This window comes from Narcine bancroftii, chromosome 4 (genome assembly GCF_036971445.1).
Source record: "Narcine bancroftii isolate sNarBan1 chromosome 4, sNarBan1.hap1, whole genome shotgun sequence".
NCBI lineage: Eukaryota > Metazoa > Chordata > Chondrichthyes > Torpediniformes > Narcinidae > Narcine > Narcine bancroftii.
The window spans coordinates 29,890,957-29,906,783 of record NC_091472.1 but is presented as its reverse complement, the minus strand read 5'-3'; the positions used below and the strand labels follow the sequence as shown (position 1 = coordinate 29,906,783).

At 40.6% G+C, this 15,827-nt stretch overlaps 1 protein-coding gene across 2 annotated transcripts in view; it reads left to right on the top strand.

Moving 5' to 3' along the window:
- Positions 1 to 14,864, top strand: part of LOC138760421 (regulator of G-protein signaling 7) — a 374,385-nt gene extending 359,521 nt beyond the window's left edge. For both annotated transcript variants that reach the window (XM_069930998.1, XM_069930997.1), the window contains exons 15-16: positions 5,279 to 5,368; positions 14,658 to 14,864. In XM_069930998.1, coding sequence (XP_069787099.1) covers positions 5,279 to 5,368; positions 14,658 to 14,708 — 141 coding nt within the window. In that variant the 3' untranslated portion in view covers positions 14,709 to 14,864. The remainder of the gene's footprint in view (positions 1 to 5,278; positions 5,369 to 14,657) is intronic.
- The last annotated feature ends 963 nt before the right edge of the window (positions 14,865 to 15,827 follow it).

Genomic DNA, 15,827 nt, shown 5'->3' with positions numbered 1-15,827 from the left:
GGGAATTGATGCGAAAAATAAATTGGCTGAGATCAGGATGCATATAAATGGGTTTTTGATAGTTGGTGTGGACTGTTTCCAAGTTCTACAATGTCATGAAAGCTACATAACATTAAAATGACGTTAAATTCAATTCAATTGTATAAACGTATCACATTAACCATGGTGACCTAACTTTCCAAACTAACATGATCATTTAAAGTTCAAAGAGATGTTAAAAGAAATATTTCACAAACTTTTGTCATCTGATTTTCAACCCTCAATTCCAATGGCCATTCCCTTTATTTTTTTTTAAATCTACCCTTTCCTTTAAAGCACACATAGTGCTAATGCAACACAATAGCAACACATTTTCTGAGAAAAAAAACATGAAAAATGAGTTTTAAGATTGATATTACTCACTTTGGCAAAAAAATAAAATAATTATGTTCTGGGTGAAATTATAATTCATTCATTCTCTTGGATCAGATACATACCCTCGCAGCAGGCAACCAGATACAAACCTTCACCAAACCAAACTAGATACACACCTTCACCAGACTGAACCAGATACATACCTTCAGCAGAGAGAACCAGATACATACCACAGGGAACCAGATACATGCCTTCACTACAGGGAACAAGGTACATACCTTTACCATATGGACCAGATACATGCCTTCACTACAGGGAACAAGGTACATACCTTTACCAGAGGGAACCAATTACATATCTTCACCTCTGGGGACCAGATACATGCCTTCACCACTGGGGACCAGATACATGCCTTCACTACAGGGAACAAGGTACATACCTTTACCACAGGAAACCAGATACATACCTTCACCACAGGGAACCAGATACATAACTTTACCACAGGGAACCAGATACATACCTTCACCACAGGGAACAAGGTACATATCTTTGCCACATGGAACCGGATACATAACTTTACCACAGGGAACCAGATACATACCTTCACCACTGTGGACCAGATACATGCCTTCACTACAGAGAACAAGGTACATACCTTCACCACAGGGAACAAGGTACATATCTTTGCCACATGGAACCGGATACATAACTTTACCACAGGGAACCAGATACATACCTTCACCACTGTGGACCAGATACATGCCTTCACTACAGAGAACAAGGTACATACCTTCACCACAGGGAACCAGATACATAACTTCACCACAAGGAAGTAAATACATACATAGGGTTTGCTAGGCCTTGTGGCTGTAACTCAGGTAATTAGGAATGGGCATTAATCAGTGGTTTGATCATAAAGCACAATGAAACAAAGTCAATGCTGAGGTAAGACAGAGTAGAGCTGGCCCTTAAGAGTATTATTGCACAGGAAAATCTGAAATGAAACCAGAAAATGTTGGAAATACTCAGCGTGTCAAGCAGTACCTCTGGGGAGAGAAACAGAGTTCATGTTTTTGGTTGGAGGCCCACGTGCCGATGTGGGTAGGATTAGACAGAAATGTGGTGGTGGTATATCTCTGATGAAACTAGAGTAACTGTAGGGATAAGCTGTAAAGACGCTGATTAATGAGTGAACCAGAGTAGAAAAAGAATGAGAACAAAGAAAAAAGGATGGAAAAGTTAGAACAGCTCACTACAGGCCCTTCAGACCTCAATGTTGTGCTGACCCATATATACCATAAAAAAGTATTAAACCCTCCCTACCTCACAACCCTATTTTTTTCTTCCATCCATGTGCCTGTCTAAATTGCCCCTAATCTTTCAGCCTCCACTACCAGACCTGGCAAGGCATATCAGGCACCCACAACTCTCTGCATAAAAAAAACTAACCCTTGATGTCTCCCCTAAACTTCCCTCCCTTCACTTTGTACACATGTTCTCTGGTGTTTGCTGATCCTGCCCTTGGAAACAGGCACTGCCTGTCCATCCTATCTATGCCTCTCATAATCTTGTAGACCTCTGTTAAGTTCTTTTTATCCTTCTATGCTCCAAAGAGAAAAGTCCCAGCTCTTGCTAGCTTTATCTCATAAGACTTATATTCCAATTCAGATAACATCCTGGTAAATCTCCTCTGTACCCTCACCATGAGTTCCACATCCTTCCTATAATGAGTTGACCAGAACTGAACAGAACGCTCTAAATGTGGTCTCACCAGATATTTGTAGAGTTGCAACATGACCTCTCTACTCTTCAACTCAATTTCCCCCCCACCCCATTAATGTAGCCCAACATCTCATAGGCCTTCTTAATGATCTTATCAACTTGCACAGTGACCTTGAGAGCTGCATTAATTTGGACCCCAAGATCCCTCTGTTCATTCACACTCTTAAGTAACCAACAATTAACCCTGTACTCAGGGTTCTGGTCTGTCCTTCCAAAATGCATCGCCTCACATTTATCCAGATTGAACTCATCTGCCACTTCTCCACCCAAATCTGCATCCTATCTATATCCGTTTGCAACCTTCAAAAACCTTCAGCTTCATCCACAGTTCCTCCAACCTTCATAGCATCCACAAATTTGCTGATGCATCCTTCTGCCTCTTCATCTAAGTAATTTATAAAAATCACAAAGAGCAGGGGTCCTAGAACAGATCCCTGCGGAACTCCGCGAGTCCCTAACCTCCAGGCAGAATTCTTTCCTTCTATTAATACTATTCTCTGCTTTCTACATGCAAGCCATTTTTTAAATCCAGACAGCCAATGTTCCATGGATATAATGACTTTCTGAATGAATATCTCATTGGGGACCTTGTCTAATGCCTTGCTAAAATCCATGTAGACCACATCTACCACCCTACCCTCATCAATACCTTTTGTTTACCTCCTCAAAAAACTCAATTTTGTTCATGCGGGACCACCTTCCCTTCTCAAAGCCATGCTGACTATCCTTGAGTAGTCTGTACTTGTCCAAATGCTCATAGATCCTATCCTTAAGAATCCTCTCCAATAGTTCGCACACCACTGACATAAGACTCACTGGTCTATAATTCCCAGGATTCTCCCTATGACCTTTTTTTAAACAAGGGAACTACATTTACTATTCTCCAATCCTCTGGCACCTCCCCTGTGGCCAAAGAGGAATCAAAGATCATAGTCACTGCCCCAGGTATTTCTTTTCTCACTTCCCACAACAACCTGGGTATATCACATCTGGCCCTGGGGGCTTTTCAATCTTGATGTTTTTAAATAGATCCAACACTTCCTCTTAATCTCCACATTATCCGGCACACAGCCCTGTTCAATTTCAACCTCACCGTAAACAAGGTCTTTTTCACTTGTGAATACTGAAGCAAAGTATTCATTTAGGATCTCCCCAACCTCCTCTGCCTCCGGGCACTTGTTTCCTCCTTTATCCTTTAGTGGCCCCAACTTCATTCTCATTTTCCTTCTGTTCTTCACTAGTGCATAGAATGCCTTGCAGTTCTCCTTAATCCTAGATGCCAAGGTCTTCTCATGCTCCCTTTGAGCTCTCCTAAGTCCTTAAGCTCCTTCCTGTCCACCATATATTTCTCATGAGCTCTTCCTGTTTCCTGTTTCCTAAATTTAATATATGGTTCCTTCTTCCTCTTGACCACCTGCCTCAACTGCTTTGTCAACCATGGTTCCCTTTTTTTCTACCATCTTTTCCCTGTCTCAGTGGAACAAACTTATCCTGAACCTAACACAAGTGGTCCCTATACTTCCTCCACATTAGTTCTGCCCTTTCACCCGTGAACATGTTTCCATTATACTCTTGCTAGTTCCTGCCTCATCCCATCATAATTATCCCTCCCCCAATTAAACACTTCCCCATTTTGTCTGCTTTTATCCTTATCCATAGCTATGCTAAAGCTCAGAGAGTTGTGGTCACTCTCACCAAAATGGTCCACCACCGAGATGTCCGTCACCTGACCAGGTTCATTACCCAGAATTAGATCCAGTATGGCCTCTCCTCTCGTCAGCTGGTGCCCATACTGAGTCAGGAATCCTTGTTGAACACACCTGACAAATTCAGTCCCACCTATCCCTCTTGCAGTCAGGAAGTGCTGGTCAATATTAGGGAAGTTTAAATCACCCATAATTACAACCTTGTATTTCCTGCACCATTCCAAAATCTGCCCGCTTATATATTCCTCCGTGTCCTGAGGGCTAGTTCCAAAATAGAGGACAGGAAGACAGGGGCAGGTTAGGCTGGCCTGATTCTCCCCTCACTCCCTATCATCCACTTTCATTCCCCTCTCCCATCCAGTTCCATCCACCAACTAGATAGATTTCATCCAATGGATCGACTTTCCCACCTCGTTGCATCTGCTCTTCCCCACTCCCCTAATAATCCCATTTATCCCCTCCCTTGTTACACTGGTAGCTGCTGCATTCCCACTTACTTTCCTCCAATGGCACTTCAGATCTTTATTTTTCTCTCCTCTCACCCAGCAACATCTGCCCTTTTTTTCTCTCTGTGCCTGGTTCCATCGAACAGTCACTTGCCTCTGCTTCCCAACCTCATCCCTCCCCCTTCTCCACCCTGCTATATCTATCAATCATCCTTCGACTTCCTCGATCCACCTGTCACCTACTGGCCCTCACTTACTCTTCCTGCTCTCCTCTTTATACTGCCTATCTTCCTCTCCATTCTCTGCCCTGATGTAGAGTCTCTACCCGAATCTCCAACAATTCATCTCACTTCCCCCTCCCCTACTCAACCTGTTGAGTTCCTCCAACAGTTTGTTTTTAGCTCCACATTCTTGGATCTCTGCCCTGATGTAGAGTCTCTACCCGAATCTCCAACAATTCATCTCACTTCCCCCTCCCCTACTCAACCTGTTGAGTTCCTCCAACAGTTTGTTTTTAGCTCCACATTCTTGCATCTCTTGAGTCTCTCACCGAAGATCACGATGAATCACAGGGCAGGTCTGAGTGTTCGCGAGGCCTATTCCTTTCTTTCTTTTAAAAATATTTTTATTGAGTTTAACAAAAACCCTTTCAACAAGGTCACATATCAATTGAAATTTTGAAGCAGAACCATAATTATCACCTTAACTTATTTCATTCAGGATATTTAACAATTAGATGATTAAATCTTCACTCATATTATGTCCAAAATCAATATTGAATACAAAAATTAGACAAATAATGCACATAAAATTCCCATACATAAAATATTTTACACTTCTCTGATGTGATCAAGGTGTTCTCTAATATGATCCATAGTTTGTAGTCTTGTTAGTCTTAGTAATGAAAGCTTTCTTACATCCTTATGTTCTCATTGTTATACATTCTCCATGTATCCAACTCATGTTTACAGCTGACAACTTGTTCTTTAGGAGCACATTTACAAGCTGATGAAAAGTGATTCCTACCCTCGTTTCATACGTTCCAGTGCCTATCAGGAGCTGCTCCAGGCGAAAAAGAAGGTACTTGTTCACAATTGTGTTTTGTTTGCACTTGACAAGCCTTCAATTACATACTGAAAACATAGTGCAGGTGGTGACTTGTGGACAAGAGAGAAAGACAATCTTTGAACTTTCATAGTTACATGTAACATTGACTAGTGATTATATCAGATGCCTCGTTTGTTTATCAATTCAATTTGCATCTGGTATTGCTGTTGCATTGTCTGCACATGGCAGCAATACATTTATTACTTTTTCAATATTGAATAATGTGACTACACAAAAGAGTCTGGAAAAACAACCAACTGAAAAACCTCACAAAGATAAGTGTATACAGAGCCGTTGTCATACCCACACTCCTGTTCGGCTCCGAATCATGGGTCCTCTACCGGCACCACCTACGGCTCCTAGAACGCTTCCACCAGCGTTGTCTCCGCTCCATCCTCAACATCCATTGGAGCGCTTTCATCCCTAACGTCGAAGTACTCGAGATGGCAGAGGTCGACAGCATCGAGTCCACGCTGCTGAAGATCCAGCTGCGCTGAATGGGTCACGTCTCCAGAATGGAGGACCATCGCCTTCCCAAGATCGTGTTATATGGCGAGCTCTCCACTGGCCACCGTGACAGAGGTGCACCAAAGAAAAGGTACAAGGACTGCCTAAAGAAATCTCTTGGTGCCTGCCACATTGACCACCGCCAGTGGGCTGATAACGCCTCAAACCGTGCATCTTGGCGCCTCACAGTTTGGCGGGCAGCAACCTCCTTTGAAGAAGACCGCAGAGCCCACCTCACTGACAAAAGGCAAAGGAGGAAAAACCCAACACCCAACCCCAACCAACCAATTTTCCCTTGCAACCGCTGCAATCGTGTCTGCCTGTCCCGCATCGGACTTGTCAGCCACAAACGAGCCTGCAGCTGACGTGGACTTTTTACCCCCTCCATAAATCTTCGTCCGCGAAGCCAAGCCAAAGAAGAAAGAATGTGAATATCACTAAACAGCAAATATAATAAAGATGGTTAGCAATTCTGCATTAAAAAGATTTTTTTTTCCCTGAGAATGCATGTTGCATCCTTGCTCACCATGACTTTTCACCTGGGGGTCTGATACCCCTGTGCCTGCACCTGCTATCACATATTATGTTCTCCTTATGAGTTAAGCTCTTGATTGGGAGCATTATTTTGTAATATTTAACCACAAGAACTCTCTTTTAAAGAATAAAAGTTATTTTTCACAAGGTTGCCAACACGTCCAAATGAGTGTCAGCCAGGACTCAGAGCTGCATGCCAAGGAGAGATCATTGTCTTTTGGCTCCTTTATCCTTCCAGTCAATCTCAAGCATTTGTCATGTTTTTCCAGTGTCTGCTGTAGGTAGTTCAGGATGCATTTCCACTCCTGCAATATCTTCTTCTTTGGCTTGGCTTCGCGGATGAAGATTTATGGAGGGGGTAAAAAGTCCACGTCAGCTGCAGGCTCGTTTGTGGCTGACAAGTCCGATGCGGGACAGGCAGACATGGTTGCAGCGGCTGCAGGGGAAAATTGGTTGGTTGGGGTTGGGTGTTGGGGTTTTCCTCCTTTGCCTTTTGTCAGTGAGGTGGGCTCTGCGGTCCTCTTCAAAGGAGGTTGCTGCCCGCCGAACTGTGAGGCGCCAAGATGCACGGTTTGAGGCGATATCAGCCCACTGGTGGTGGTCAATGTGGCAGGCACCAAGAGATTTCTTTAGGCAGTCCTTGTACCTTTTCTTTGGTGCACCTCTGTCACGGTGGCCAGTGGAGAGCTCGCCATATAACACGATCTTGGGAAGGCGATGGTCCTCCATTCTGGAGACGTGACCCACCCAGCGCAGCTGGATCTTCAGCAGCGTGGACTCGATGCTGTCGACCTCTGCCATCTCGAGAGCTTTGTGTCAGGTCTTGCTTTCTGAACACCCTTTTATTCAATAGACATTGAAGTCAGTGGTGAACCTCAACGAGATCTGCACTTTTTAACATAGTTCCCACATTTCAGGGCACCATAATGCTTGGGACATTTGGTTTCATGGGTGTTTGAGATTACTCAGGTATGTTTAATTGCTACATTGGTACAGGTATAAGAGAGCTAAGCTTTGCTTCTAAGCTCTTAATCACCTTTAGAGTCTGTAATTGCCATTTTTCAACTTAAGTACCAGAGTTGTACCAATGAGAGACAACAAAGCCATTATGGGGCTGAAAAACAACAATAAAACAGTAAGAGACGTTGCCCAAGCTTTAGGATTACAAAATCAACTGCTTGGAAGATAATTAAGAAGAAAGAGCATACTGATGAGCTTAGTAATTGCCAAGGAAGACCACCACTGTTTATAACAGAAGGATTCTCTTCATAATGAAGAAAAATCTCCATGTACCTGTCTGATAGATCAGAAACACTCATCGGGGGACAGGTGTAGATAATGCCTGCAGAAGAATTTATGAACAGAAATACCGAGGCTGCCCTGCAAGATGCAAACCACTAGTCAGCCACAGAAGCACCATGGCCAAGAACCTGCAGAATTCTGGAAAAAGGTCTTGTGGGCACATGAAACCAAGATTAAACTGCATCAGAATGATGGCAAGAGCAAACTGTGGAGGTGTAAAGGAACTGCCCAGGATCCAAAGCACATCACCTCAGCTGTGAAACGTGGTGGTGGGGATGTTATGACCTGGGCATTTATGGCTGCCACAGATGTTGGTGCACTTATCTTCATTGAGGACATCATTGCTGATGGTAGTTTCAAAATGAATTCTGAGGTGTAGAGAATCATCTTATCTGCACAAGTTCAAACAAATGTCTCCAATCTCATTGGACAGCGCTTCATCCTACAGTAAGACAATGATCTCAAACAAACTGCAAAAGCACCCAAGGAGTTTTTCAAAGCTAAAAACTAGAAAATTCTTGAATTGCTAACTCAGTCACCCAATGTAAATCCAATCGAGCATGCCTTCTATTTGATGAAAAGAAAACATAAGGGAGGGGGATGGGGGGTTTGTGGGAAACAAGCCCTGAAACCAGCAGGGCTGCAGTAGAGGCCTGGCAGAGAAGATACTGAGCATCTGGTGATGTCTATGAATCACAGACTTCAAACAGTCATTGTATGCAAGTGATAGGCAACAAAGTACTGAACAGGACTAGTTTAATATATAAATATTATGGTGCCTGAAAGTGAGGGGACTATGTGCAAAAAGTGTTGAATTTCCACATAGTCAAATCAAAATGTATACAAATAACCTTGAATAAAATCTGAAATGTGGACTTTAATCCCATGTGTAATGTTTGATTACAAGTTTAACACAGGGCAAATAAAGAAAAAAATGTCATCCCAGACATCATGTATATTGTGCAGTGAAGAAGGGATGCTTGCCTTCATATGTCAGGGCATAGTTTTATAAAAGTTGGGACACAACCAAATGCAAGAACTTAGATAATATCCAGGCTTGGGTTAAAAGGTGACCAGTAATGTTTTCACCAAACAAGTGCCGCGTATTGATGACATCCAAGAGCAAATCCACCTATCATGTCCTATCATTCAACAGCTTTATCGTCGCTGAACTCTCTCCCCCCCCCCCCCCCCCCCCCACTGTCACAATCCTGAGTGCCACCATTGACCAGAAGTGAAGTAGAGAATCCATCTGCACAATGGAAGAGCAGCTCAGAGGCCTGGAATCCTCACCTCTTAACTTCCCAAACCCTGTCCACCTGCCTGAGTGAAAGCAGTTTCAACAACACCCAAGGAGCTCAACATCACAAAGGACATTTCTGCCACTTGATAGAAGCCCCATCCATAACCATTCACTCCACCATTCACTGCATAGCAGCAGTTGATAACATCTACAGGGTGCACTGCAACAATTCACCAAGAGTTCTTAGACTGCATCTTCTAAATCCATAACAACCAGCTAGATGGACCAAGGCAGCAAATGCATAGAAATACCATCACCTGAAAGTGGCATATCAAACCACACACCATCCTGACTTGGAAATATATTACCATTATTTGCATGGGTGGGGAGTGGTTAAAATCCTGGAACTCCCTCCCTAGCAATATTATACCCAACCTTAAGGACTGCAAAGGTTCAAGAAGGCAGCTCACTACCACCTTCTTCAAGGGCAATTGGGGATGGGCAATTAAATGTTGACTCACCCTGTAAATCCCACATCCCTTGAATGAATTAAAAGAAGAACGTCCATAGTCAGAGGTGACTTCCATCAGGGCTGGGTGTGAAGCATGGTACGCTGAATAAAACACCAGTGTTTAAACTGTTCCTGCACCTCATTGTCCAAGTGTTAACCCATTGTCATGTGGAATTCAAGCAACTGGTAAAAAGTATTGAGGAAAACAAACAGGTAAAAATATGGAATTTTATATTTGGCACCCCTCACAGATAGTTTACCAATTACATGATCTTCAAGTAACTGGCAAATGCATTTATCCAGCATCAACCAACTCCCATAGATGCCAGATACCTGGGGTTTTTGAATTGTATTTTGAACTCTCTGATGTTGACGGGCATAAAAATTTTAAAGTAGTTCTCCAGGTCATTGTATTAGGTTGAGGTTGACAATTTACGCCTGCAATGAGGAGAATTTTCTTTATCGTTACTGCATGGTAACATGCACTACAAAACATTGCACTTTGGGATAAAGGAAGTAAGCAGAGGATGGTTAATGAGAAGAGCAAAACAGAGGAAACTGAACAATTGAATTCATATGAAGAAAATCTAAACAAATTATAATGACTTTAGTTTCATAGCACAAAAGCAATATTTTTCTTGTTTTATTTCTTCCAGTCGTACAGTATGCATTATTTGTTTTATTCTACACACCTGTTTTACCAGTGGATTCTTGCTGCATTCTATATTGCAAAACATTTTCAATAAAGCAGAAAATAATACAATTAATGGATAGAATTAATTGTCGTTTTTCAGTTTGATTGAAATATCTGATTATGTTTGAAACAAATGCTTTGCCACTTTCGATTGCGTTTTGTATTTTGGCTAATCCAGAGACAGGAATTCTTCATAATAATCACCCATTACAATTTATATAAAGTTATTCTTCCAGACTAGCAAGTCTTTATTAAAAGCCCTGCAATTTACCTATTTACATAATTTATATATTTAAAAAAATATATTATTTAAAATTGTAAATAATGTAACATTGATTATAATATATTGATACAAACATTACATAATTAAATAAACCCCCTCCCAACTTCCCTCAACCACCCCACTAACACCCTCCCTCCTCCCCTACCCACCTACAAAGAAAGGAAGAAGGAGATCGTCAATAAAAACAATTATAATCGACTTTTTAGCTGCAGAAGCAAAGACATTCACCGAAGCGGACCGAGAGATCAAATTTTAACATCAAGTCGTAAATTATATTGACAAGAAAGTTTAGATCGGCATGGTATTATAAACATGAATGTTACTGGGAAAACCATTTAAAAATCTGCAAATAGTGTGTTTTCCTTCCTCTAACAAAAGCACCATGGCCAAGAACCTGCAGAATTCCTCTAACAAAATTAATTCGTTGCTATGAAACATTTTCTGCAGTCCACAGGATTATGTACATCACATACACATTTTAATTAGTGAAATTATGCAAATTATGCAAGACTAGGGCATGAAGCACTGCAGGACATATAGGACTGAGAGGTATGCAAGCCAGTGGGGCATGGAATTCTGCAGACTATACAGGACTGAAGGGCATGCAGGACAGTTAGGCATGCAGCACTGCATGACTTAATGGACAGTGGAGAAAGCAGGACATTAGGGTGTATATTAGGGTGTACATTAAGATGGTAGGACATGCAGGGCACTGGGTTTATACATTAAGGTGGACTAAGAGGCATGGTTAAAATTAAGTCAAGAAACCGGCAAACCAATTGTTGCTACAAAATAACATTAAAAATAGGGTATGAGGAAGATACAAGTTAGAGAAGCAAAGTAAAGATTTTGATATAGTAGGACAAACGCAAAATACAGAAAATGCTGTAAACACGTGACTGGTCTGTCAGCATCTGTGGAGAAATAGTGAACATTGCGTGTCAATGACCTTTCATTCGAACATCGCTCAGTATCAGACTTGTGTAGAAAGGTCAACTTGAAACAAGAACTCAGTTTCTCTCTCATGTTGCCTGAACTGCTGAACATTTTGAGCATTTTCTGGTTTTATTTCAGAGAGTAAGATTTGCACCAAGCTTTGTACATTTATCTTTGATTGATGACCAAGTTCCCTGCTGCATTGCACATGTAGATCCTGCTGGATGAATTTTCTATCCTGGAACTCCATATATAGTGTAATGATGGGGAACTTGAACTTGAAAATTGGGTGTTGGGTATTCCCCAGCATCCCTGCACAGCCCCACACCTATTCTCATCTTCACTCCCATTTGCTTCCATTCCACCATCCCCATCTCCCCACTGGAATCATCTGCTCTTTCTCCCCGACTCCTCCACCCCTCCACCCCTACACTTGACTTCAGATACATCTGCTCTCTCTCTTTATATCACCCTTCTCACCTTCTCATAAGATTCCAACACAGGCAGGCCTAATCAGTCATTTCACCCTGTGACTCATCTTCCTCACTTGTCCCCTTTGCTTTTCTTGCCTCTCTGTGCCTTTGTCTGGCACCTGTCAATCCTCAGCTTCTGTCCATCATGTTTCACCTCAATCGAGTTCACTAGTCCCATTCAGGGCCCTTATCTCATCCCTTCCATCCTGTCTTCTTTATACTGCTTCTGTACTAATGAAGTTTTATGTTGAGAGGTTGCCCATTCTCTTTCTCCCTCCAAGGAGGCTTGAGTTCTTCCAACAGATTGAATTTGGCTTTACATCCCACCATCTGTTGTCTCCTGTGTGCTTTAGTTTCTTTCTCATTTGTCCTGAATCCCCACTTATAACATTGGATGTCAAATGTTTTTCAAAAGATTTGCTTCCTCATTACGATAGACAACTTCAAGCTGAACATGAAGATAATTTCATATTTGCTGTATCATGTTGAAAGTTGTAGAAACATTAAATTAACTTTTATTGAATTTTAGCATGTTTAATCGTAAAATGATGCTCACACATTGTGTTAGTTCAACTGACCTAAAAATTTTTACTGCTGATTTTCATTTGTACTCAGCATCTGATGCCTCTCGAGTCAGCATTGATAGATTCCAGTTGCCCTGATACCACTTTTCCATGTTTACAATGTCCTGGTGAAACCTTTCACCATATTTGTCACTGACTGCCCCAAGGTCAGCAGGGAAGAAGTCCCCAGGGAGCTGTAGAGGACAGGGCTGGAGCTCATAAAAAGCACTCTGACCCGGTTCCGGAGTCAGTGCGATTGTGCAGGACTTTGTACATGCCCAATAGTGCAGGTGCAAGCAGAGAAGTGGAGGACCCAACTACATCAGTGGCTGTACATACGAGGGCTAAACAAAAAGCCTGATCGGAATTCCAGCCACTGACAACATCTACAGAAGAGGAAGAGGAAGAAATAGAGGTAGAAGGAATAAGTTACATACAACAATCACAAGGAGAAGAGACTGAAGATAACGCTGCAGACCAAGAAGTTCAAGGTAAAGGGGGGGGGGGCATATTATGTCACCCCTACCCCTTTTGACCATCAAATTTTTGAAAATAAATTTAATAAAATTGAATTAATAAGTCAGAAAATGGATGCTAGATTTGATGAAGTTAAAGCAGATTTTACTAATCAGACGTAATTAAAGGAGAAATAACTGCAATAAAAGTAGATGTGACAAAATGCAACAAATCAGTGGATAAAATTAAAGTCCAGAAAATTGAAAATTGCTGTATGGATTTGGAACAATACAGTCAATAAAACTGAAGATAACTTTACAGCTTGGGAAGTTGTGAAAAATAATTTGACGCAGAAAATTGATATGTTAGAGAATCAAATTAGAAGAGAAAATGTGAAAATTGTTGGTCTGTCAGAAGATATTGAGGGCAATTAACCTGTTAAGTTTTTTCAGAAATGGATACCTGAAATTTTGGGAGTGGAAAATTTTCCAAATGGTTTGGAGATTGACAGAGCACACGGAGCGTTAAGGAACAAAGCAGGACCCAGGTCAACCACCACGCTCTGTCTTGATTAAATGTTTACACTATCAGGATAGAGAAATGATTTTAACAATGGCAGTTCAGAAAGCAAGAGGAGCAATGAGGTCGTCTAACAATTCAGAAAAATAGTGTTTTTTTTAATGATGATTTGAGTAATGAAATTGTCAAAAGAAGGAAAGAATTTGATCCAGCAAAATCTGTTCTGTGAAACAAAAGTTACAAATTCACATATCGCTATCCGGCTGTTTTGAAAGTTTTCTATGGTCAACATCAATTTCGATTCTTTTCCAATGAATTTGAAGCATTGGAATTTGCTAATTCACTACCCAAAATCAAGCAAAATGGTGAATTTATGTCTACATTTCAAAAAGAACGAGATCAAGAAAAGATGAGATTGGAGAGTTCATCTGGAAGGCCACTGACTGATGTTCGAGTTGAAACTGAAGGAGAGCAAGCAGATGTGGATCTTGCAGATGCACGTCTTACTTGATAAACTTATATTGATTATGATATTCTGCTGGGGGGGGCTGATTCTTTTTTGTTTCCACTTCTTTCCTCCAAGGCTTCGTGCCGCTAGCGGCGAGGGCCACTTCTCGTTAAATAAGGGAGTTAGTGCCGACCTAATCGGGATTTTTAGGTTTTTATTGTTCTTCTTTTTACTATTTTTTTCTTTTATTATTATTTTGGGGGAAAAAAAGCAGGAAAGAAGTCTGAGCATGAAGGCAGAAAAAGAATTGTCAATGACATTTTGCACCTTTTGGTTTTGTATGCTTGAAGCATGTTAAAAAAAATGACGGTAAATCACAAAAATATGATATATCTAAAAGAACGGTACATGATAGGAAAATTTTAAGGTGATTTTCGTGATCAACAGCCAAAAATTCATAAACTACAACCAAAATTTTCAGAGTCTAGTGTTATTTTCTGTTATTTAGCTTGGAGCCATTCTAGATAGCAGGCACACTATCCTCCATCTTACAATAGCTTAGTACAATACAATAATTGGAAAGTCCAAAGTGTAAATATGGGGATTTATTATCATTTTGTCACTATGTTCATTTTTCATGTGTCTTAGATAGTGTTCAATAGATTTATCATCTTTTATATTCAGTAAAGGATTCAATAGGGAAGTTGGTTCATTTGGTTTTGCAATTTTTTGAAAGTGTATGTATATAGCCATTGACCTAATCAGCAAATTCTCCTTTGCTTTTCTTGTGCAGGGTAAGTCACTTACTTCGAAGAGGTTGACAAGTTTGGTGCAGTCCTACTGATACGTTCACTCACACTTCAGCTGAGGAGCAGCCCTGATCAGTTGTTCAAAGCTATCATTCACTCTGTATACTGAAACCAGAAGACATTGTACCATTCTTTGCATGAATGAGGATCTGACTTTTTTTGTTCCTCTGCGTGTGTACCAAGACGTTGCAGACAAGGATGTAGAGGGTGGGAAGGGAGGGACAATTGTTCCCCAAATCTTTTCTGTTTACTTCATCCGGTGCCATATCAGCCAGGCTGTTATATATTGCATCTCCACTGATAATAAGTTAATAACATTAAAGTTCCAGCTCAGAATATGATTCATACAACAAACTAACATAGAATATCATTAAATGGTTATGATTCATGCGCAAAAATATTGGAAAGATTTATTATGTACTTAGTACATATGCTAATGTCCCACAATCCAATGTTATGTTGCACCGCAAAATATAATGAGCATAGAAAGATTCTATTGCAAGGGCCTATTAGAGTATCCTTTATGGAACTAATCTGTGCTATTACTTTTGTGTCTTATTTTTATATGATACAAGGAATTCATGTTTATTTCAAAGTTATTAAAGTTTGTCTTTTTCTCTCTGTTTTCTCATGTTCTTTTACTTTTACGTGGTTTCATTTAATTTGGTTTATTTAATATGTTATTTTAATATTGTTTCACAAAATGAGAGCCATCAAATGAATTAAGTTGGTGAGTTTCAGTTTCTAAAATCAACAATAGTTTATATAACATTGCAAATGGTTTTAGTCAATCTTGGTTGAAGAATATTAAAAAAACTTAGCACCGCAGAGATATTTTGTAAATTTCAGGTTTATTTCTTAATTTCTAGGTAAATCGAAATAAAGGAAATATGATAAGTTTCAAGTAGTTCAGATTTTTAAAAGTATTTTCTTTGTAAGAAAATTTAAGTATGTCGCAGGTATTGCTGAATAGTAAGCATGTATTTTAATCAGTAAGTTGTGACACTCACTGAGAAGCGTTCTTGCAGGAATAGTAGTGTATCTCAAGGATCTAACTTTCACTTTCACATGTAGTTGCTGAATCACTTACTGAAAGGAAAGAAAGTCTCAGATCAGCTGAAGGAAATGTAGACTTAAAGCCTGCTTTAAGGGAA